The sequence below is a fragment of the Rutilus rutilus genome (genome assembly GCF_951802725.1).
Source record: "Rutilus rutilus genome assembly, chromosome: 4".
NCBI classification, from domain to species: Eukaryota; Metazoa; Chordata; class Actinopteri; order Cypriniformes; family Leuciscidae; genus Rutilus; species Rutilus rutilus.
The window spans coordinates 22,147,692-22,172,014 of NC_140212.1; the positions used below are offsets into that span (position 1 = coordinate 22,147,692).

Genomic DNA, 24,323 nt, shown 5'->3' on the forward strand with positions numbered 1-24,323 from the left:
AGCAAGGGTGTAGTTACATTCAAGCCATTTTAAGGCATGAATAATTTTTACAAGGAAAAAAAACACTTAAATATGTTATTTTGGTGATTAAAGATGAGTTTTAAGTTGTTGACTACAGGGGGACTTTAGAATAATAGTCTGGTTCAGGGCCGGAGCCAGACATTGTAAACATTCGGGGCTTAGCCCAAATCTAGTTTGTCCGGGGACATTTTTCCCACATTTATGGCAGTTATATGACCTTTTTTCCTTCTCTAATTGTTCTCTGCCTTCATTATTCTGAAAGCATACAACACATTTGAGGATGTCAAAGTTTCACTCCTGCCACCTAAAAAGAGCCAAACATTGTCTGATGTAACTATTTTCAAGTTACATAAGATAGGTAGGGTAGGAATTTGGCATAAACAGCCTTACTAAAACCAAACTTTATACTATGCTGGAATGTAGTTCATAGAATAAACAGTGTTCCCCACAGGTTTTAGAGAGACTATGGGGTCTGGAGGTTCCTCTAGGGGAGTCCGGGGGAAATGCTCTCCCTGAAGAAAAGTTTGTGCATTCTAAAGTTAGAATAATGTAAATTCCTTATAGTGAAAATCTATTTTAATTTGAATAATTACCGAAAAATAATATTGCCGTCCCCCTCATTTTGCAAGTTTCACTCCTTTACAAATTATGTAATATTCCTAAATATTGATGGCCGGCTGGCTGAAGGTCTGGCTCCGCGAGACTAGACATCATCAGGCTTTAGTCAGTCCTGTCAAAACTCACAGAAACACAAGGGGGCAGCACTTCAACTGATTCTTCTTGGTGCTTGACCATACATCATAAATCTACAGATAGTCATAGTAAATGCCTGTGAAAGTGCGTGCTTAACTTTCAGAACATGTTGTTTATCCTCTAAACGCATAAAACCACCAAACAATGCACAAGCTGTTATATTCAACTTTTAACTTATTTAATAAGAGGTTTACAACCCCGGTTTCTGATATTTTTGTGTCCATAAAATGGTTAGTGATCACCAAATTCATTCATCAAAGTATCTTTTGTGTTTCACAGCTTTGGAATCAAATGGAGGTGTGTAAATAATGACAATTTATTTGTTGGGTGAACTATTAATTAGTACTAGCAATTCATTTGATCAAATGTTGGTTTGTAGTTGTACTCTTCTAACTAAGTTGAAATATGGTTAAAGAGGTTGAAGGCAGAATGTTATTGTGTGTTCTAAAATAAAAAGTATTTTTCTACAATAAATTATCAAATACAACAGACTTAATTATGATTTATGATACAATTTATGATTGTATAAATCTAAAGGAATGGTTCACCCAAAAATGAAAATTCTGTCATTTACACACCCTCATGTTGTTCCAAACCTGTATGAGTTTCTTTCTTCTGTTGAACACAAAAGAAGATATTCTGAAGAATGTCGGCATGGGTGAAGTTTTGGTTTGAACAGTTGAAGTGTGAACCGTTTAGCGGGGTCCCGGGACATGCTCCCTCATGAGATTCATTTATTTGTTTGTTTATTGCAAATTGCACATGCATTGCTAACATAACTGCAATAAAGTAATAGCCTAGTTAGCGTTTACTTGTTTACATAGGATACTAGTGTATTTTATTTTATTCAAGCACCTAAAAACAGTATCAGTTTCACAGAATTTTTTAATCAAAGTGCCATGGGGTCAAACTAACTTTAACATTTTCTTATATTGAAAATGTAAATTTCTTGTCATCTCTTGGAATATCTGAAAGCCAGGTTTTTCCTAATATCTGTCATTATTAGCAGAACACATATCGGGGAAAACCCATTGTTAAGTCAATACTTTAAGAGGGTCCTCTTGATTCGAACTTGTACTTGGCCTAAAAAGTGACATAGGTCTTGTAATCATTTAACAATAAGGCTGCATTTGTTACAGTAAGGACATAATTACAGGTAAGACCATTGATGGCTCCGCATTACCATGCTACGGCCAATGTTAACTTTTTTCTTCCTTTTTTCAGTTGTAATAGCTACCTTCACATTTAGAAACTATATATACACAACATGCCACAGTTGTAATATAAATCTTTATTGAAAAATCTAATCCATTAACAAATAGGCTAATCTATTATAAATTCTACAAGTTAGTAAAAATGTACCACAATACAAACAATAGAATTTGATAAACTAGTAAAGGTGGTCATGAGTATAAAAAGCTTTCTAATTTATGTTGGTGCAGAATGATGTTTTCTCCTTTTCATTAGTCTTTTTTAGTTTATGTGGCTGTTTTAGATTATGTTTGACATTCTCCATTGTGTTTTAAAGCAGCAAATTCTCAATAGATTTCAAATAAGTTGCACATTTTATCATCAGCGTCGCGATGGCTTGTGCAAATCTTATCACACTTTTGTAGCGCGCTGGTGAACGCGCGCAGAGTATACTGTGATTCGCACACGCCACTCAAGCACAGACAAATAAACGGTCATAATACGCAGATAATTGGTCCGTTGGGGAACTTTAAATGCTTAGTGCGTTTAATGCTTTTATCGCTTTTATAAGCACAATTAATTAATGGTATATATCTTCGCTATATCTTTTGTTCAACAGAAGAAACTCATACAGGTTTGGAACAACACGAGGGTGAACTATCCCTTTAATTGTTCGATTCGCTCGAGGTCAGTAAGTGGGAAATTCATTTGTGCCAAAGAACCATTTCTATTGCCATGATTGCTGGAAATGAAACGAGTCATTTGTCAGGTTCAGTTGATTTATTCACCAGTAAATGAATGTAAGGTAGATCGAGTGCTGCTCAACACTTTAAACACATACCTCATTGTGTAAGGCAGTAAAAAAGGCCACTTACAGGAAAAAAAAAAAAACTTCCAGAGGTCATCTTCAGGACAGATTGCCATAAAGCCAGCATTCATTCTCAACCTCAGCAGTTCTGTGGTTTACATACATCCACACATGCCCTCAACCAAAATAAATACCATCACAGCAAGTACTGCGAGAAAATGAGCCATAAAAACAAAAAAAAAACACCAGGTATATCTGATCACTTCATCCTATGAAGAACTGTGGGGGATTATTTTTGATTAGAGCAGTGGAAATCTGATGCATATATTGTTCTAAAAAAAAAAAAAAAAAACATTTCAAATGTAATACTGACCTCTAATTACTCCTCCAGCAAGCATTGGAAAACCGTACAGAAAAGATCTTACACGTACTTGCCTCTGAAAAATGATTCCCAATTAAAAACAAATCAATCCACGTAAAACAGTCGGCTCTGTCTAAACCTCGAAGAATTCCTTAAATAGCAGCTAAATTAAAACTCAAAGGAATGTCGATGAATCCAGACTCGTGTCTTTGCTATAACATGTGGCCTCTCTGATACGATGAGCAGCGTTTACAGTAGGACCACGAGTGATTTCACAGTAGAAGAACCCATTGGTTTCCATCACTCTTCTAGACGATTAACGGGACGCAAAAAAACAGTTCTAGATCAGACGGACAGAGTAGGTGTGTGGGTCGTGCGAGAGCCACGTTCAGTCAAACACATAAGAACGAGGGTGGATGATGCGTTAGGCTTTCTTTTCCTGCAGGATCCCATGCAGTTCGTCTGCGTCCTCTGCCGTTTTCACACGCACGAGCAGCGGGACGGGTGTGCTGGGGTTCTTGTCGTCCACGGGAGGGTTTGGCACACACACCACCATCACGTTGTTTTTGCCAGTTCGTGAGCAGGGCATGGAAGAGGGCACCATGATGTTCAGCAAGATGTTCCCTATGAAGAACCAGAAGAGCCAGTAAAGCACAGCAAATAGCCAGAAAGATTTAGTTATGATGCATATCTCTTAAAATGTAGGTATTAGCTAAATTTGGAGGCAGGGCTCGACAATAAGGACTGTGTCAATCGTAAACGTCACTCGGGAAAGTTGACGCAACTGTCACTTGCCTGATTTTTTTACTGGTATACTTGCCTGAAAAACATTATTTTATTTGTATATGTGTTCTATTGTATTTGTGCTCGCAATTATTCTTATTTCAGTACTGACAGTTTACTTGTCTTTTACAACATTTGAAATTTATATGAGTTAGGCTAGTAGTTTTTGATGTCACAACCTAATTTATAAAGGTTATGGGTCAAAAACTAGGCCTATTTTATTTATTAAAAAAATAAAAATAAAAATAAACCACTGGCCCGACAGAAAAAAAAATCCTTAAAGTTGAGCCCTGCAGAGGAACCATCATTTCATTCAAGAATATTTAAAATAATAAAACAACAAAATAAAAACAGCAATTTTACCTATATATTTACTAATTAGTGAAAAATTATAATATAACTATATATATAAAAAATGTATCCAAACTTTTAACCAGTAGTGTGATTTTTACTGTTTTTACAGTACTGGTCAAAAGCTTGGATTAAGATTTGTAATGCATGTCTTTTCTGCATTGCTCACCAAGGCCGCTTTTATCTGATCAAAAATACAAAAAAAAAACAAAAAAAAAACTGTTTGAATATATTTATTACTGTGATGGCAAAGCTGAATTTTCAGCCGCCATTACTACAGTCTGTAATGTTACATGATCTTTTAGAAATCATTTGTGTGCATATAAACAATACCCATTATTTAATACATTTATTTAACACAAAATCTGGGTATATTTCAGTGACTTGACAACTGTGTTGACCGATATCATCCACAGCCCTCCTGGCTATGACTAATAATATAATATATTATAAGGTATTAATAATAATAATAATAATAATAATAATAATAATAATAATACCCAGAAATGAAAATTCTGTAATTAATTACTCACCCTCATGTTGTTCAAACCCCGTAAGACTTTTTGATGAAATCTGAGAGCTTCCTGTCCCTCTGTTGACAGCTACACAACTGACACTTTGATGCTTCAAAAAGTTCATAAAGAGATCGTAAAACTAATCAATGTTTATATAAGAATAAAAGCCTCAATTCAATCTGTTCATGATAAAGCGATCGAGTCTTTTCAGAAGATTTAGACTAAACCACTCAAATCATATGGATTAGTTTTATGATCTCTTTATGAACTTTTTGAAAAAAAGTGTCAGTTGCGTAGCTGTCAATGGAGGGACAGAAAGCTCTCAGATTATCAAAAAGATCTTCATTTGGGTTCTGAAGATGAGCGAAAGTCTATGGATGGGACGATTACCGGTTTCACAATAAACCACGATAAAATGTCCTGATGTTTAGGATTATCGTTTAAAATTTAATTATCACGAAAACCGTGTTTGATTATGGTGATTTTGAAAACTCGCAGTAAATCCTGTCCAGCATCAGTCTGACGCAGCCGCAGCGCAACATTGTTTTTTTGTACGAGAAGACATGGCGGAAAGCAGTGACAGCGCTCGGGAGATTCATCACCCATAATCCTCCCCGCCGCATCAAGCGCATCATTCTGTGCACGGGATGTGCTCTATATTGAAGCCTTTCATATTAGGCCTACAATACTTTTGCCCAATGAAAGATTAAGATTATTAATGGTCTTGTTCTGTCCTACCTATCAAATATTGTTGCCTCATGAAAAAGCGGCACTATACATTTAAAATAAACGTCTTTCACTTTATAGTATATGCAAATACATTTATTTTATTTATTTATATGTATTTTAGAACAATACAAAGAGCAATGTGGAACATTTTACCTTCTATTAGTTCCAAACTAAATTTTTTTTACTATAATAACTATAATAACATTTGCTGCTGAATTATCCACTGACCTAATTTATAATAGCATTTTAATAAAACGAGAGAGCGCGTCTGCGGTTAGAGAAGAGATATGCGCTATTATAATGTGTTACTATTGACGACGGTCATATCATTTAATGTGTATGCTTAACAAAAGTGCATAGAGCTGCTAATTTTATTTGTTGATTTCAAAATATAAAACTTGTTGAAATGTTTTCAGTGTGCCTATTTGTTCTTTTTGAACATTTTCGTTTCATTTTAACAAAACCGTAATATTGATAATCGTGATAATTTTGGTCACTATAATCGTGAAATTTTCATACCGTTACATCCCTAGTTTGGAACGACATGAGGGTGAGTAATTAATGACAATTTTCATTTTTGGGTGAACTATCACTTTAAACAACAAGCTAGATGACTGCATTTCATGAAATATCCTGCAGGGGGATCCAGATCTTCTCTAATCATGGCAAACAAACACACCATGTACCTTTCATCTAATAACTGCAATTTTATTTCACACTTAATATGATAAAAAGGCGCCATTGAGAAAGTGGTAACTGATTATTTCTTGTAATTGTGACTTTTTAATCACACAATTTACATCTCACAATTAACAGAGCCAGACTATTGTCATCAATATAATCAGCCTAAAAAAGGTTCTTTACAGACAATGTCAAGTATCTTGCTTTAGTTGACTGATGTATGCATGATGACTTACCCAGGTTTGTGTCGGCGCGCACTAACAACTGAAGCTTGCTCTCAGCCACCATCTTCAGATGCAGCGTCCCGACCCCCTTCTCCTTAAACTCTCCATCCTTCTTATAAAACAGCTTACACCTGCGGAAAGATAATTTTGAAACATAACATATACGAGAGACACGAGTGTTGTGTTTAAAGAGTGACGGGTACGTGATGTATACTTTTTGGAGTAGAAGGCATCTTTCTCCTTGATCTCTTTCACCACAGGAACAGGCGGCTCCTCTGATTCTTCCCCATTTTCATCTAAAACAGAAGCACAGGAAATTCACATGAAAAAACATGTTGCAGCATTTTACTGAAATGTGCTGACTGATACTCTAAATGCGAGTCTGACTTCTGCTGATTTTATATTCATTATCAGCATTTGTGCAATAATCATAAATATTCTTGTTATAAGCGTGTTCTGTGGGAGCACAATCATGTAATCTGCAAGTTCTAATTGATAAATCAAAAATGAAAATTGTCCAGATAATTTCAGTAACAATTACACCCTTCATCAGTCACATGTATCTTGAACGCATGTTCTTCCCCTGAGGAAGGTACACAAGATTTAGCCAGTGGATATTGAAAACATACACCTCCATTGCACATTACGTTTTGTCTAAAGAGAAAAATTAGTGACTATTGCGTTACAGCCATGGTGAAACTGTGTTTTATGACCTTTTTAGACTATTATTTATGTACATCGATAGTTTCTGCAGGATATTGAATAATGGTGTTGACTTCATTACTAATATTATAAAATGCAACATGTAAAAAAATGATAATAATAATAATAATTATATATATATATATATATATATATATATATAATAATTATTATATATATATATATATATATATATATATATATAATAATTATTATATATATATATATCTATATATATATGCACACAACAGCATACATTCATGTTTTTACATTTTTTACAGCCTTCAATTTGCATATATTTATAAAAAAAATACTGTGCAAAATTGGGGAGGTTTATAAAGATGTGTTTTTCTAATATTTATTTAAAACTATTTTATGCCAAATCTAAAAATAAAAATCCGGATTTTTTTAATTCTGATAAACTACTATCAAAATAGTTGTTAGGTGCATCTTGAATTATTGTATAAACATTATTTCGCCCTTTTCTGTAAGCAGATGAATGATGTTCTGGGATTATAGAGATGCATAACTCGGGTATGTTAAAGGAATAGTTCACTTAATTTAAATTTTGTCATTTACTCAAGTTGTTTCAAACCTGTATTAATTTCTTTCTTCTGCTGAACACAAAAGATGATATTTTGAAGAATGTCAGTAAACCAGACAGTTGATGGTAGCCATTTACTTCCATAGTAGGAAAAAAAAATATACTATGGAAGTCAGTGGGGTCAACAACTGTTTGGTTGATGACATTCTTCAAAATATCATCCTTTGTGTTCAGCAGAAGAAAGAAATTAATACAGGTTTGAAACAAAATAACATTTTTAAGTAAACTATTCCTTTAAACATGGTCCATTTCTGCAGAATCTCTACAGAAAGAATAAATCATTTTCTCCCACATTTCAACTGAAATGTACCATTACACAATTTCCCTATAGCTCAAACAGCTAATATATCAAGAAAAATTGCCTAATAAACCCTATATTCCACTAGACTGAAATGAAACCGAAAGATGCCATGAAATAAACTAAACACCACTTACAACCTTACAGCAAAAACCTATGAATCAGTGCGCTTGCTGTATTAGTGAACAAGTGAACACACACACCTGCAGTCTGGCTGTTGCTGGCTGACACCGCAGGACTGACACTACTGACCGCTGATCCAAACACCGACACGCCTGAGGAGGAGGAGGTGGAGAAGGAGAAAGATGGCGCTCCACTGGAGGCCAGCGCACCGAGCACAGAGCTGTCCACCTTCTGGCCGAAATTAAAAGAGACGCCCGGAGCCGCCACAGCTGCTGGTTTGTCATCATCCTTGTCTTTAAAGGAGAAGAGCTGCGGTGCTGCTCCACTGACAGCAGGACTGGAGACGGTGGTTCCTGCTCCGCTTGACACAAGCCGCTTCTCCGCCCCACTGTCTGACGTGCCGTATTTCCTCTCGATGCTGGCCAGGTGCCGCTCGTAGTCCCGGAAGATGGGGTTGAGGTCACACAGGGGGTTGTCGTTGACGTGTTTGGTGATCCAGTCGCGCACGGAGCAGTTGAGCGCGGTGAGCTGACGGTTGTACTCTTTACTGCTGGGGGCGGAGCCGTTGGAGGTGACATCAACCGTGGGCTTGGAGGGGGTGGAGCTGTTGAAGGTTAAGGGACCTGAGGATGAAGAGAGAGACGCTGGGTGACTAAGAGCTCTGAAGAGGCAGCATTTCTAACAGTGTGACGACTGCCGCCCATCCTCCCTCTCTGACTTTACAGTGTGTTGGCCAGCCAATTCAACGCTGCGTCATGGCCTATTATAAGAACACTAACACAGGGTTTTTCCTACATTGAAAACGATTTTTTGTCCCGCCAAAGCCTTATTTGATCAGTAATTGGGTTTTGTGAGTGAAGCAGGCTACTGATGGAGTGACGGAGAGAACGATCACAGCGCCCCACCCCCGCGCGCGCACTCTCCGTCTTCAGTTCTCTTTGCTCTCTCCCTCGCATCAAAATCAACTGATCAGAAAGATCGGAAGACCGAATTCATGTTTCACGTGGTGCATTCGGAGAATATTTTTGCTGAATTAGCGCTGGGTGTGAATTGCAGTCAAAAAAAGTTGCCTTATCTTCTCTTACAGCTTGTGACAAGCATTCCGCACATGCAGCTGACATAACTTTAAATAAACGCAAAAAAAAAAAATCTATCCAGTTTGAAGTGGTTTTTTAGGGGTGTGCGATATGACGATTTTTGATCGTGGACGATTAAAATGTCTCCACGATCTGCTTTTGAAGAAATATCGTAGAATCGTGCATTATATCTGTTCTGGCGCCTCCCAACATACTAAACAACGCGCCATATGTTCACATAAATGTTAACGCAGCGGAACGGGACACTGCAGTTCATAATTTGCATGTGCTTTAATGCCTTGTCGGTTAAACATTTAATTCGCGTGCTGTTGCGCTTTTCTGACGTGTGCTGTGAAGATCACATGCACTAAAAGCCTGTCTACCAGCGCCTGGATACTGGACTAAGTTATCTTTCGTGCTTATACTGTTAAATACACACAAGGTTTATATAAACAAAGTCGGTTATGTCTAAAGTGAAAGCAAACTTGAGAAAATTGAGAGAATATCTGCTTGTCAAATGCGTGTATATTAGACGCGTCGCGCGCAACTCTAAAGATACAGTAGTTATAGTAAACACGCTGCCGCTTGTCCTTAAAGGGATAGGCCTAGTTCACCCAAAAATAAAAATGATCTCATCATTAATGCACTCTAATGTTGTTCCAATCCTCTATTAATTTCCTTCTAATATTTTCTAATATTTTTCTAATATTAATATTTTGAAGAATGTGGCTATCCAAACAGTAGCTGATCCCCATTGACTTTCATAGGAGAATATACTATGGAAGTCACTGGGGTACATCAACTGTTTGGTTACCCACAATCTTCCAAATAACTTTTATTTTCAACAGAAGAAAGAAACTTATTCGAGTTTAAAACAACTTGAGAGAGTAAATTATGATAATTTGAATTTTTAGGAGAACTATCCCTAATAAGACAACAAAATGCAAAGAGAAAATCACTCACTGCTCTTCACTGATAACTTTAGCTTTAATGAGTATCAATGTATAATTTATACAGTTAAGTCTATGTTTTGTTTTATTTTCATATTTGTTCATTTAATTACTTTCTTTTCTTTAAGAAAAAAATCACAAACTGTTTCTTTGTATTTATTTTAAATTCAACATTTATTGTCAATATTGGGCTTGCGGATCATGTGGTTACTAGAGTACTCTTTGCTGTGTGTGGATGACCATGTCGGTCAGCCACCACCGAAGACCAATTTTGACCCAGGAAAAACCCTGTAACAAACATAAAATTGCTTTTTTTATATTAAAGGGGTGGTATAATGCGCTTTTCGAAAGATGTAAAATAAGTCTTTGATGTCCCCAGAGTGTGTGAAGTTTTAGCTCAAAATACCCCACAGATATTTTTATATAGCATGTTAAAATTGTCGCTTTTTGAAGGTGAGCAAAAACACACAGTTTTTGTCTGTCCCTTTAAATGCAAATGAGCTGCTGCTACCAACACAGAGGGCGGAGTTTCAACAGCTTGTGTCCTTTTACCTCACACAGACATGCACTGAACATTTCTACAACTTTTAGCCTTTTATGTTCAACCCAAAGTCAGAAAGATGGAGAAAATCGTGTTCTGGGGCGGGGTTTATGTACATTTTAGGGTTCATGATGTCACTAACCCGGGAGGAATGTCGTGTAGTCCCTACCAGCCATTTGTTGTAGTCCTTAAAAAGCAATTTCTTTCAAATAAAATATTTCCCTTTGCTTTGAACTTTGAGCGTCATAACTTTGCAGATGTTGTTTATGCTCAAACAGCAACATTACACACTAACTAAAGTAAGTGAGGAAAGTGAAATATTCAACCACCCCTTTAAACAGTGGTTTACTAAACAAATTGTGTCTCTGTTTTTGAATTAATTCAGTTGAAATTAAAAGTTTCTTAAGGATAAAAAATACTGTATGCTGCTAATGCTGTAAACTATATAGGGATCCCTTACTTGCACATTAGCTATTATAATATTAAAGGTTAACAACAGAGCCCAGACTATTTGCCTAAATTAAGTTGGAACACTCAAATAACAAACTGTATGCAAACATGTAAACTGCACATAAGGAAGTTTTTGCATTAACTTCTACATTTAATTATGTTTTTACTCCAATTCGTTGTTGAAATAGTCATTTTCAAGACAGATATTTTAAAGACATTAAATAATCAAGAAATCACTAACCGGTTAAGCAAAATAAAATGAAAATATATAGGCTAATATAGTGCATACATTTAGTGAAGAGTTAATTTCTCTAGCTGACTAACAAGCTGTGGACACTGAATGGTCTTCCTGAGGTAAATGTAATGCTACGTGGGATATTGTTTTAAAGCTGTTTTACTGATGTCTTTCCGCAGTAAAAACACAGAGCGATTACATGAAATATAATATGTTTCAGTAAGTTGTACTGTATCTTTGAACATAACTTCAGATGTTCAATCACATTTATTAGGAAGAGATGATCATGATCACCCATGCTGCGCTGCTTTTACCTATATAGGCGCCTATTAGGGGTGGTTAATCTGTCTGATTTCCCGATTCGATTACGATTATTGAAGTCCCGATTCGATTACAGTCGATTTTCGATTATTAACGATTCTCGATTAGCGATTATTGATTTTCCAGTTCACAACAGTAAACGAAAATACACTACAAAGTGATTGCAGTATTAAAAAAAGTCAGCTGCTGAATTACTTAACTCTTTTATTGAGTAACAACTCAAAGCACTTTCTGTGTCGTGTAGTTATAACTTCAGAATTATTTGTATGTAGCTTATGTTCTGTAGAACACAGAAATGAATACATCACATTGTGTTGTGACTCATCAAGTTGAACTAAACAATAACAAATAAATGAAAGGCTTATTTCCTTTAGGAAGTAGATCAGAACCAACATACTGTAGAAATTGGACAATTTTCTTCTAGAAAGACAAGGTGTTCAGCTAAAGATATTAAATAGCAGTCCCAAACTAGCTTTTGTTAATACAATGTTGGTATGAGCCACCACAGTATTTTACAAATACAAAGTGAAAATAAAGTGGCATTTTGGCGTTAATATTGAAACGACAGTTACCATGGTGAATACACAATACTAACAAGAACTGTTAATGAAACATGGAAACTGCTCCTGGTGAATAGAATGAAAATCATACCTGCATGCAAATCCTTCTCAGCTAACACACGATGTACCAGTAACGTGATTTATTGGTATTTTACTTTTATTTCATGACTTACTAATTTACAACGTAACAACGTTGCATGCTCGTAGTTTCCTTTGCACTTTGCACTATACAGTGAAGCGATACACGGCGCGCCCCTCCGCATTTGCGCGTGCAATTGAAGAGTGTGCGCTACTACGAGTACAGTATAACGGCTGACAGGACAGGAACGTCCGTTTTTCTGAGGTGAAATACTTTTTATTTCAGAATACACATACGTCACTGCCTGGTAGTTCCTATATTGTGCTGGGTTTTCTGAAGTAGTTGTGATTCGCCTCTCATAACATGCTCTAAATGCACGCAGAGTGGATTTTTTATTTAATTTTTTTATCGTGGCATCCAATTTTTATTTTTTTTATAAAAAATCGATTTTTGAAAATTTAATAATCGATTCATACTCGTCCATAACATACTCGCGATTAATCAATAATCGATTTTTTTCACCACCCCTAGCGCCTATATAGTGATCAGCCACGCCACATTAAAGAGAGTCAAAACAGCATTTAGCCTATTGTTTGAATTACGTGATAAAATGGACATAATGTAAAAAAAATAGCACTTTGTTTCTTGTCGAAAGTACCAATAATTGCAATAAGCTCCGTGTTTTGTTAGTTAATGGTGTTATGCTACAACGCTGTATTCGTCTTGTACACGACACGAAAATTCACGAGACTAATACGTGTACCGTTACACCCCTAATTACGATTTCATCAAATGTCAAGGAAGAAAAACTAGTTTTGTGACATACGGTAAACCTCAACAATGGGCTAGAGCTGGGCGGGGCCCATTCAGTATGCCATGAGAGTATTTCCAGTTCAGTTTGAATATCGTTAGACCTCTACTAGCCAGGTATCAAAATGTTTACGAAATACATTTAAAAAAATGGTATTAGATCAAGATAGGAATACAATCTCAAAAGTAGATTGAGAAAATACATAAAGTTTGGGAAATCTAAAAACTTCACCTTATGTTGTTTTTTGGTGATTGAACAATTGAACATAGACCAGAGTAATAATAATATTTAATGTAATATGGTTTTGAGTTAACATCAATTATATAATGCCAACCCATGTATTACATATTGAATCAGAACCAGAATGTTGAATTTTGTTTCAATGCCCAACTTATTATTCTTTATAATTTACCCCTTCAAACATTAATGCAAAATCAAAAGATAACAATTCTGATGGCAATATTCATTTATAAAGTTCCCTGAAAACATTTTGGATGACATTTGAAATGTTTTTTGATGACTTAATTGTTTGACATAGAAATACATGTCCTATCAGTCAGAAACAATTTCTTTAGAGAACAAATATGCATAACTAGGCAATTAATAACGTAAAAATGTCAAAACTTGTGGTGCACTAATGAATCTCATTGGTTGTGTGACAGTTCAAACTCATGAGTGTAATGGAAGCTAATTCTCAAAGTGTTCACTGCTGGGCATCATGTCAGACTGGGTTGGTGCCACAACACTAAAAATACCAGTTTGTGGTTGATGAGGTAAACAGTCTCTGTGATTGCCAACTGAATAAAGCACAAATACAAAAGCTGTGGAGATCTGAGAATACTGCTGCCCAAAATAGACAATGAATTGAGACCATATCCATAGTGAGCCACAAACAACTGGATTATTTATTAAGGTGGAAAGAGCAGTACTGTCAGCGCACGACTCTTTCGCTTCATCTTTGGCTTCAAGACAAATAGTAGCACAGCATATGTGCTGTACGTCCAAATAACACAAAAAAAATCAATCAATTAATAATAAATCTACATTTGCATTTAACTAGGAGTGTGCACGAATATTCAATCTGTAATTAATATTTGAAAAATAAAATACGATTCGAATTTTACTACGTTGCTTTGCTGGCCGTAAATGAATCCATGATAAATCCCAAGCACTAACTTGCAGTTATAATTAAATGTGGTGGCGCTGTGGAGCGTGTTAACAAGTTGATTGTATTTGATCACATAATGTTGTCATCTGCCTCGTGAAGTTTGGAATTACTTTGATGAAAATGCAGGGTTTTTCGTACATTGAAAATTTTTTGGCGGCCGCCAAAAAGATTTTTTTGTCCCGCCAAAGCCTTATTTGATCAGTAATTGGGTTTTGTGAGTGAAGCAGGCTACTGACGGAGTGACGGATCACAGCGCCCCACCCCCGCACGGGCAGTCTCCGTCTTCAATTCTGTCTTTGCTCTCTCCATCGCATCAAAATCAACTGATCATAAAGGTCGGAAGACCGAATCCATGTTTCACGTGGTGCATTCGGAGAATATTTTTGCTGAATTAGCGCTGGGTGTGAATTGCAGTCAAAAAAAGTTGCCTTATCTTCTCTTACAGCTTGTGACAAGCATTCCGCACATGCAGCTGACATAACTTTAAATAAACGCAAAAAAAAAATCTATCCAGTTTGAAGTGGTTTTTTAGGAGTGTGCGATATGACGATTTTTGATCGTGGACGATTAAAATGTCTCCACGATCTGCTTTTGAAGAAATATCGTAGAATCGTGCATTATATCTGTTCTGGCGCCTCCCAACATACTAAACAACGCGACGTATGTTCACATAAATGTTAACGCAGCGGAACGGGACACTGCAGTTCATAATTTGCATGTGCTTTAATGCCTTGTCGGTTAAACATTTAATTTGCGTGCTGATGCGCTGTTCTGACGTGTGCTGTGAAGCTCACATGCACTAAAAGCCTGTCTACCAGCGCCTGGATACTGGACTAAGTTATCTTTCGAGTCTTATTGTGCTTATACTGTTAAATACACACAAGGTTTATATAAATAAAGTCGGTTATGTCTAAAGTGAAAGCAAACTTGAGAAAATTGAGAGAAAATCTGCTTGTCAAATGCGTGTATATTAGACGCGTCGCGCGCAACTCTTAAAGAGACAGTAGTTATAGTTAAACACGCTGCCGCTTGTCCTTAAAGTGATAGTTCACCCAAAAATAAAATTTCTCATCATTAATGCACTCTAATGTCGTTCCAATCCTCTATTAATTTCCTTCTCTTTTTTTTTTTATATTAATATTTTGAAGAATGTGGCTATCCAAACAGTAGCTGATCCCCATTGACTTTCATAGGAGAATATACTATGGAAGTCACTGGGGTACATCAACTGTTTGGTTACCCACAATCTTCCAAATAACTTTTATTTTCAACAGAAGAAAGAAACTTATTCGAGTTTAAAACAACTTGAGAGAGTAAATTATGATAATTTGAATTTTTAGGAGAACTATCCGTAATAAGACAACAAAATGCAAAGAGAAAATCACTCACTGCTCTTCACTGATAACTTTAGCTTTAATAAGTATCAATGTATAATTTATACAGTGAAGTCTATGTTTTGTTTTATTTTCATATTTGTTCATTTAATTACTTTCTTTTCTTTAAGAAAAAAATCACAAACTGTTTCTTTGTATTTATTTTAAATTTAACATTTGTCAATATTGGGCTTGCGGATCATGTAGGTACTAGAGTACTCTTTGCTGTGTGTGGATGACCATGTCGGTCAGCCACCACCGAAGACCAATTTTGGAAAAACCCTGAAATGATCTTACAAAATGGAATTCCTTTTGATCAAATGAATGAATATGACTTATATCACCACAATGAGAAATCACATGAAGAAAGACAGCTGTTCATCACTGCATTCACGACTGCAGGCAAGCGCAGCTGTAACCCAAGTTAGCCGAGATGATACATTACCTTATCAGATAGCAAAATAATTTTGAGACTTATACTTCCTTTAAGTTTCGTTGAGGGAGAAAGGAGAACGGAAAATGCAAAGTGCTGTTAGAAACTTCGCTTAGCACACTGTGTCTCTGCAACGTCTGTCAGCGCAGCGCGTTCTCACTCGAGCATGTGGATATTATTGTTTTTCTCAACATGAATGTGAAAAAATATAAACACTATAACCATATGCTGACTCGAGTGTACATTCTGTACGATAATTGCCGCAGTCTGCTTTATTAGCATTTTTTTTCGTTACCGCTGCTTGAGCTTAAATGATTGTTCTTTATATTTTTTGTTTACACAAATTGTTTAAAGGGCACCTATTATGCAAAATTCACTTTTACATGGTGTTTGAACATAAATGTGTGTTGGCAGTGTGTGAGCAAAACCACCCTAGAATGATAAAAATCCACCCAGTGGTTTTTTTACTATCTCAATAAATCATAAGCACTGTCTCAGAATCGGTGCAATGTGACGTAGAATTGAGCAGGCCCCTCCCACGACTGTTGAGTGACACTTCAGTTTGAGCATAGACCCGCCCTGAGTGAGCTGGACACAGAGTCCGCCATAGTTCGACGCTTGAGCAGCTGTAGAGAAGAATGTCTCCTAAGCGATCATTATTCGGACGGGTTTTGCTACAGCAGGCTTGTATTAGTGGATAAAAGCAGATGACAAATAAGTTATAACCATAATTAAACTAAACTATACCTGTTCTATGTCCATACAGCATATATTCTCTGGCTCTGTGGGCATTATTGTCCGACTCCGAGTCGAAATGAACACCGCAACTGAGAGTTTCTGTTGAGGTTGTCCTGAGAACGAGCTTGTGAGGCTCCGCCCCCTGTGCCGTGCAGCAGCAGTTAATTTGCATTTAAAGGGCACACACTAAAACAGCGCGTTTATCTGAGCCCCAAAAAATTACAATTTAAACATGCTGTAAAAAATTATCTGTTGGGTATTTTGAGCTAAAACTTAACATACATACTCTGGGGACATCAGAGACTTATTTTACATCTTGTGAAAAGAGTCATAATAGGTGCCCTTTAATGTTTTCAACTAAAAGAAAACCTTAAGATATATAGCAAGCTTGTTGTGTATATTGCCTAATCGTAAGCTTGTTCAGAAATGGTGACAAAAACTTAAACTTAACTTCAAAAACAATTTCTACTTAAAAAATAACGTCTTTCTCGTTAAACGTCATTTCAATAAACGAATATTCGATTTTTATGAGCCCGAATAATCGAATGCAATATTTTAGAAAAATGCCCATCCTTAATTTGCGGAATGTTGACTTGAAATCAGAAAGTACTGAGTTCCTATTAATAATAATAAAATAAAAGCAAACGCTATACTTTTTCGCATACCGTTTACTTGCTTTGTTTAACAGTTCTGTCTAATAATGTATGAGATAGGGCTGGGCGATAAAACGATAACGATATGTATCGCGATAGACACGTAATCAATATCAATAAAAAATGCGTTCGATAAAACTTTCGATAATTTTTTTTTTTTCTTCGTCGGAAGAAACCAGAGGTTGCGAAAGCAAATTTGGTTGCATGAACAAAGGCACTCAACTCTCTGGTAACCTTGCAACGTAGGGGGTGACACGCAACAGCCAGTCAGTATGGTTGCGCAATATTGTTGTCTCGTGTTGGATTCTTCAGTAACAGAACCGGCGTGTAGTGATACAGCGATTGTTGATAAAACAGGAAAAGTCAGCTCGCCTGACTTCAAGTCTGACCGTAGTCAGACCATGTCGTCTGCAAATTATGCAAGACCATCGTCAGTTTCTCTGTTATTCGCGTGCTTATTAGCTGTTTTAACGTGTGCGTTTCTCAGCGCGTACATGTGAAGCTCACATGCACTCTGTCTACCAGCGCCTACTGGACTATATTTCGAGTCTTATTGTGCTAATACTGTTATATACACACAAGGTTTACATAAACTAGTCGGATATGTCTAAAGTGAAAGCAAACTTGAGAAAATTGAGAGAAAATCTGCTTGTCAAATGCGTGTATATTAGACGCGTCGCGCGCAGCTCTTAAAGAGACAGTATAGTAATAGTAAACACGCTGCCGCTTGTCCTTAAAGGGATAGTTCACCCAAAAATAAAAATTCTCTCATTATTTACGCACTCTAATGTTGTTCCAAACCTGTATTAATTTCCTTCTTATATTTTCAAATATTAATATTTTGAAGAATGTGGCTATCCAAACAGTAAACAGAGCTATCCCTTTAATGTTAATAAAACAACAAAATGCAAAGAGAAAATCATTCACTGCTCTTGACTGATAACTTTAATAGTAGCTTTAATACGTATCAATGTATAATTTATACAGTGAAGTCTGTTTTGTTTTATTTTCATATTTGTTCATTTAATTACTTTGTTCAATGCTACTGTTAAATACACCTACTGTAGCTGAAAACATAAAGCACTGTTTATTTAATCTGTATATTAGCTTGTGTGTACGTGTAATGTGTATCTTTGATCTTAATATTTAATAACAAAGAACATAATGAGAACTTTTTTATCTTCGCCCCTGTCTGCCATTCTTTTTTATTTTACATTTTGTTACCTAAGGCTTTGAGCATTACAGCCAAACTAATGTCCATATTTTAAAAACAGCCACAAAATAGTAAAACCAACATAAAAAAGAATCATGATAAAATCATTAATCGTGATTTTCCTGAAAAATCGTAATATTATATGTTTGCCATATCGCCCAGTGTTTTCCATGGTCGTGTTGACATTTCTGCCTTTATAACTGATGGGATTATAATCAGAAAGTTTAAAATAAAAAATCTTTAAATGTAATGTATTTGTCTCCTGGACTGGTCCTTATTTTAAATATGTCATAAAAAATATCAATAATTATCGATATCGACCGATATGAAACACTTATATCGTGATACAGTTTTCAGCCATATCGCCCAGCCCTAGTATGAGATATGACTGTTGTTAAACAGAGATCATAAACTAATGAAGACGAACAATGTGAGGGCTGTGTTCAGACACTACCATTCTCAGGGCCGCTCGTCAAAATAAAAGTCAGGTGTGCCATCGAAAATAAACCGCTTCTAACACCGGCTAATCAGAAAAACGTATCGGCCGAGATATTAAAAAAATGCCAAATATAGGCCTTGGCGAGATATTGTTCGACCGCTACTATTCAAATCTATTTAACTTTTTTGATTTGATTATTCAATATCTGTACCTGAAAACTACTGTTAGAACTACCTGAAGATCCTGAAAAGCACTTAAATCTGACATTGTTTTATTTCACTGGTATCTAACATTTTGGTGTCATAACCTTATTACTATACAAGGTTACATGGGTCAAAAACAATAACTATTTTATAACTTTCTTTGTGGTGGGGCCAGTAAAATTTTGATGAAGTGAAAATGGAGATCTCGCGAATTGGAAATGGAGACATCTGTATCAAAGGACAGATGAATATTTACATCGTTAAATTTAGGTTTCACTGAAACACTCTCTCCTCTGCGGCTGTCAGTCATACTTCGGTTACGACAGTCAGCATGGGAAAACTCTCTCCGAAATTCAATATTCCCATTATTATACTTGATTGGTTTATAAAGATCTTTATATTGTGGATTTGCATAAAATGTCTCTTGATGGAGTTTATTGATGTTTCTAAGGCTACGTTCAGAGTGCAGTTACATAATGCGACCTCAATCTGAACAGTCATATTGAGATTTTGCATACCTGCAGTTATCAAGACAGTTGCGAAAGGTAGTCAGTGAAGGACAGTGATGCGTCAGAGCAAAAGTATTAAAGCGACGCCTCATAAAAGATACGAGGGGCTCGTATCATAAATATTTTAAAACTCTCTTTTCGCATTCTCGTCTTTGTTTTTAATATTGCATGTGCATTAATTCCCTGGATTCTGCGGCAGATCACACAATAATTGAATGTCCTATGTGTTTTCTTCCATATGGCAGCCTTCTGTGTGACGTCTTTTTACCATTCTTTTGCGCATGAGGGTCAGTTCAGTACCATGATCTGTTCGCACTGGAATCTGATATTGGCCATGTTTAAAACAACAATGTGAACAGGTATACAAAAATCAGATCTGAGCAATGAATCGGAATTGAGCACTAAGGCTTGCAGTGTGAACACCCTAAATGATGTGGTAATCACTACCGGGTGTCTGTTAGATCACAACACTGGTGTGAGAGGACATGAATTGACATTATGCACACATAAGCAGTTTGCGCAGTAAAAGATTATTAAAAGCCTATCTTGTTCTGTCGTATCTATCATAGATAGTTACCCCATTAAAATGCAGCACAATACATTAAAAAAAACCTCTTTTAATTTTATATTTAATTTCTTGTATATTTTATTTTATTTACACATCTAAACAACTTGTATAAGATTTATATATAAACCTTAATCATTGTTTAGATTACATCTACAATTAACTTTTTTTCATGAATGAAAAAAAAAAGAATAAAAACACTTACCACTGTTAGTTTTAGCAAACGAGGGAACGTTAAAACTGGCAAAAGATGGAGCCACTGATGCCACACTGCCATTGGTCAGGCTGGACATAGGTTTGAAACCAGCGCCATTACCAAAGCCAGAGAATGACGCTGTCCCTGCGGCCGATGTCAGAGAGAAGCCCTTAAAAGCTTTGAAGGCCCCTCCACTCTCTCCCTGTTACAAAACAACAAAACTCATCTATAAATCACCCTCAAAACACATGACCGGATGCCTGCCGGGACACAGGAGGAGTGTTACCTCTAAGCCGACGTTACGACGCTTGGCTTTCTTGATGGAGCGATTCTTCATCACATCTTCAGTTGCAACTGAAAACATTCCTGCCTGAAGACACAAAACAATATATTCAAACGTTCAATTATTCTTGGCTTAAGCACTTAACCGCTTAAACACCGGGGTTTTTTTTTGGCATGCTTGAATCTGAAATAAAATCATCTCTCATAAGGATGTACAAGTAAAATTAAATCTGAGTAGTTGTGGGATTTGCAGAAATGGATACAGAGCGGAAATAGGCTAGTGTGGTTAAGTGTCTTTTTAGACACTATGGATAAAAGCATTTCCACTGGGAATGTAAAGATGTTTCATAGTGAAAGTGTGTAGATACTGAAAGGTTGCACACCTCCTCTCCTTCATCTTCCTGGTCCCAGTTCCTGTCCGTCAACTCTTTCTCTGCAATCCTCTTGGCCATCACAGCTCAGCTGTCAAATAAAATGCATGGCAGACGTTTACTCAGGAAACACGATAGAGACAAATCAAACGAAACAGAGTTGGGATTATTGGAATTTCCTTTAGAACTGGAACTAAATGGAAAAATGCCAGATTAGATTACAAAGTAAAGGAAGCTTGTGACGCAAGTTACACCAGTAGGAGATTTTGGATCAAAAATCAACTGATCCTAGTAGACACCTGGTTTAGTCCTCTGATCTTAAGTACACAATACGTGTAGGGTTAGTTTAGGTCTACGGTGTGGATCAGTTGAGGTCGAGGTTCGGTTGAGGTCTCGGGTTCATGACCAGGAAGGAGTCCTATTTAGGTAAATTGTATCGGTCAACCAAACCATCACATTTGACTCACTAAAGAAGAGACCACATTCAAAATCACATAATATCTAAACAAATGAAATAATGCTGAAATTCTTTCAAATTCTTTTAAAATCTGAAAGATTTTAGCAACATGAGTCATTAATTACGACTTTGAAGCGCATTTCATTTGAATGACGTGACAGATTGAGCAACTACCGGCAGATGAATATTAAATAGCTCAAACATGATTTTAATCGATTAATTTCGGACTCAAATCGCATTATACTATATTAGCAGCGATATTATCTGTTTATATGGTGCGTTTGTGTGAATACGATGGTTTAAACGTGCTAATGACGGGCCGGCTCTTAAATAAAGACAATACGACGTATCATGGATCAGTGTGAAACAAACCACTATTTAATAAAGTTATATACATACCTCACACAAGTTCGCGCCACACACACAGTTTTTCGACTGCTTGTGCTTGAATGATGACCGCGGGAATCTCAATCTCGCGCATACAGAAGCAGGCCGCGCGCTCACACCGCCATCTTACAAACGCATTCACACTCCGCATGTGCACACAGAGAAGTGTTCTGCGCATGTGCAAAGAGAATCTCACACTGCGCATGTGCGAAGAGCAGTAACGGCCGCAGGAGTCTGTGGGAAATGAAGTCTCTCAATGAATGCGGCATGTCTGGAGTGCTGAAGATAAAATAAAATTTAAATTCGCTTACAGTTTTTTTTTTTTTAACTGCTTTAACACATTTTCAAACCTCTGCCTCTTTTTTTCAAAACTTTACACTCAAATCCAAGAATTGCACACACAAAATGCAAAATGCCTCACATCTCTAAAATGAAGCACTGCATTCAAAATATCACAAACACATCTCAAGATTAAAAGTAATTGGCAGAGAGATGTTGAAAAATTCATGGCAAACAGGAAAGCAAGATTGAAACCAAACTATATATAAAGGGCTATATATATATATATATATATATATATATATATATATATATATATATATATATATATATAATGTATATGTTTTTTGTTGTTGTTTTTTACTGTAAGCATTTGTGGTTGTGAATACAGTATTACACAGTCTGAAAAACATATAACTTGACCTTTGGCCTATTTATAGGCCTATTCTAAAGCCATGATTGGTTGGTGTTAAGTAAAGCAGTGAGTGTTTGCACATGTGAGGAGTTCATGTGAGGCACTGATGAATTACTGTGGCATTTTGATAGGTTGTGTTTGAAAAAATAAAATCAAGATACGTCCTGTTAGATTTGTGTGTGTTACATAGAGACCTGTGTGTTGTGGTTTGCAAAAAGTGTTTTATGAAATTGAAAACTGAGTCGAAGGCCGAGAATTAGTGTATGGGTTTGCAGATTTGGTGTGTGGTTCTGGTGTTCGAGTGTCAGGTTTCAGAAATTGTGTGACAAGTAAGGATTTTGTGTGTAAGCAGTTGAAAAAAACTGTAATATAGCGTCAATTATTTTGTTTCAACGTTATATTTAAGAAATAAATTATGTAAATATTCAAAGGTGCTGTAAGGGATAGCATACATTATTCACAGTAGCACAACCTTATTGCTGTTATAAAACTCAATTTATTTCCCCTAAAGCATTATTTTATAAGCAAATTCTCAATGTATTTCATTCTCACACGATTTAGTCTTTACAAGTAAACTCATTTTAATAGTCAGTCTGGCTATGGAGAGGTTTCTACTGCTGGATATGAGCATTTGGGTATTCTTTCTACTTTCTACATGATGATGTTTATCTTGAGCAAACATCTACAGTTGATCTATGTGTGAGATGGCTTTGTAGTGCTACAGCATGGGTCAACCTGCGTGTGTGTGCGTGTGTGTGTGTGTGTGTGTGTGTGTGTGTGTGTGTGTGTGTGTGTGTGTGTGGATATTATTCAGCCTTGTTTCCTTCTGTAGGCAGATTACAGGCACTTCTGGTCACAGTGGCATGGAGAAACAGATGGCTGTGTTCCAATCTCTCAGGATCCCACACTTCTGTGCCAACTCAGAAGCAGGTGTTTCAGAAAGCAGGATATGGACTATGCCAGAGGTCCTGGTGGCCACAGGAGAGCCCTCACCAGATGGATGGGATAAAGCCGAGGTGACTGTAGCCATAATACGAGACTGACTGTGCCATGTTTACAATCATTTCAAATGACTAAAAGTGAAAAATTCATTAAACAACGTAGAAGGCCTTTCAGGCGTTTGTCAAATTTAGCCTACATTTATGTCTTTGGCAGACACTTTTATGAAAGTAAATTACCTTGCATTCAAGGTAATCATTTTATCAGTTCTTGCATTTCCTTGGAATTGAGCCTGTGACCTTGGTATTGTGACATGCTTTGAGCTACAGGAATGTTTATAGTGTTAACAAACCCTTTGACTCAAGGTTGACTTTATATTGTGAAGCACTGACGAAACTTTGAATGTCTTGACAGGTTCTGTCATTGTAGCCAAACACATTTAGGTTTATTCATTTGTCAGGTGCTTTCATCCAAAGCAACAATTTTAAGCCTTTTTTAAGGTTTACGCAATTTAATTAATAGTAAAATTCCATCAA

At 36.4% G+C, this 24,323-nt stretch overlaps 1 protein-coding gene across 2 annotated transcripts in view; it reads right to left on the reverse strand.

Moving 5' to 3' along the window:
- Positions 1–2,726: 2,726 nt before the first annotated feature.
- The window catches only part of nup50 (nucleoporin 50), a 46,573-nt gene continuing 24,976 nt past the window's right edge, over positions 2,727–24,323 (reverse strand). The window contains exons 1-8 of one of the 2 annotated variants that reach the window (XM_084406758.1): positions 22,167–22,336; positions 21,323–21,401; positions 20,944–21,027; positions 20,667–20,859; positions 8,225–8,767; positions 6,632–6,713; positions 6,430–6,548; positions 2,727–3,758 (exon numbers count right to left, since the gene is read on the reverse strand). In XM_084406758.1, the coding sequence (XP_084262884.1) occupies positions 3,559–3,758; positions 6,430–6,548; positions 6,632–6,713; positions 8,225–8,767; positions 20,667–20,859; positions 20,944–21,027; positions 21,323–21,391 (1,290 nt within the window). In that variant the 5' untranslated portion in view covers positions 21,392–21,401; positions 22,167–22,336 and the 3' untranslated portion in view covers positions 2,727–3,558. Of the gene's footprint in view, positions 3,759–6,429; positions 6,549–6,631; positions 6,714–8,224; positions 8,768–20,666; positions 20,860–20,943; positions 21,028–21,322; positions 21,404–22,166; positions 22,337–24,323 lie in introns of those variants that run through there. The other variant, XM_084406759.1, reaches the window with a different exon arrangement.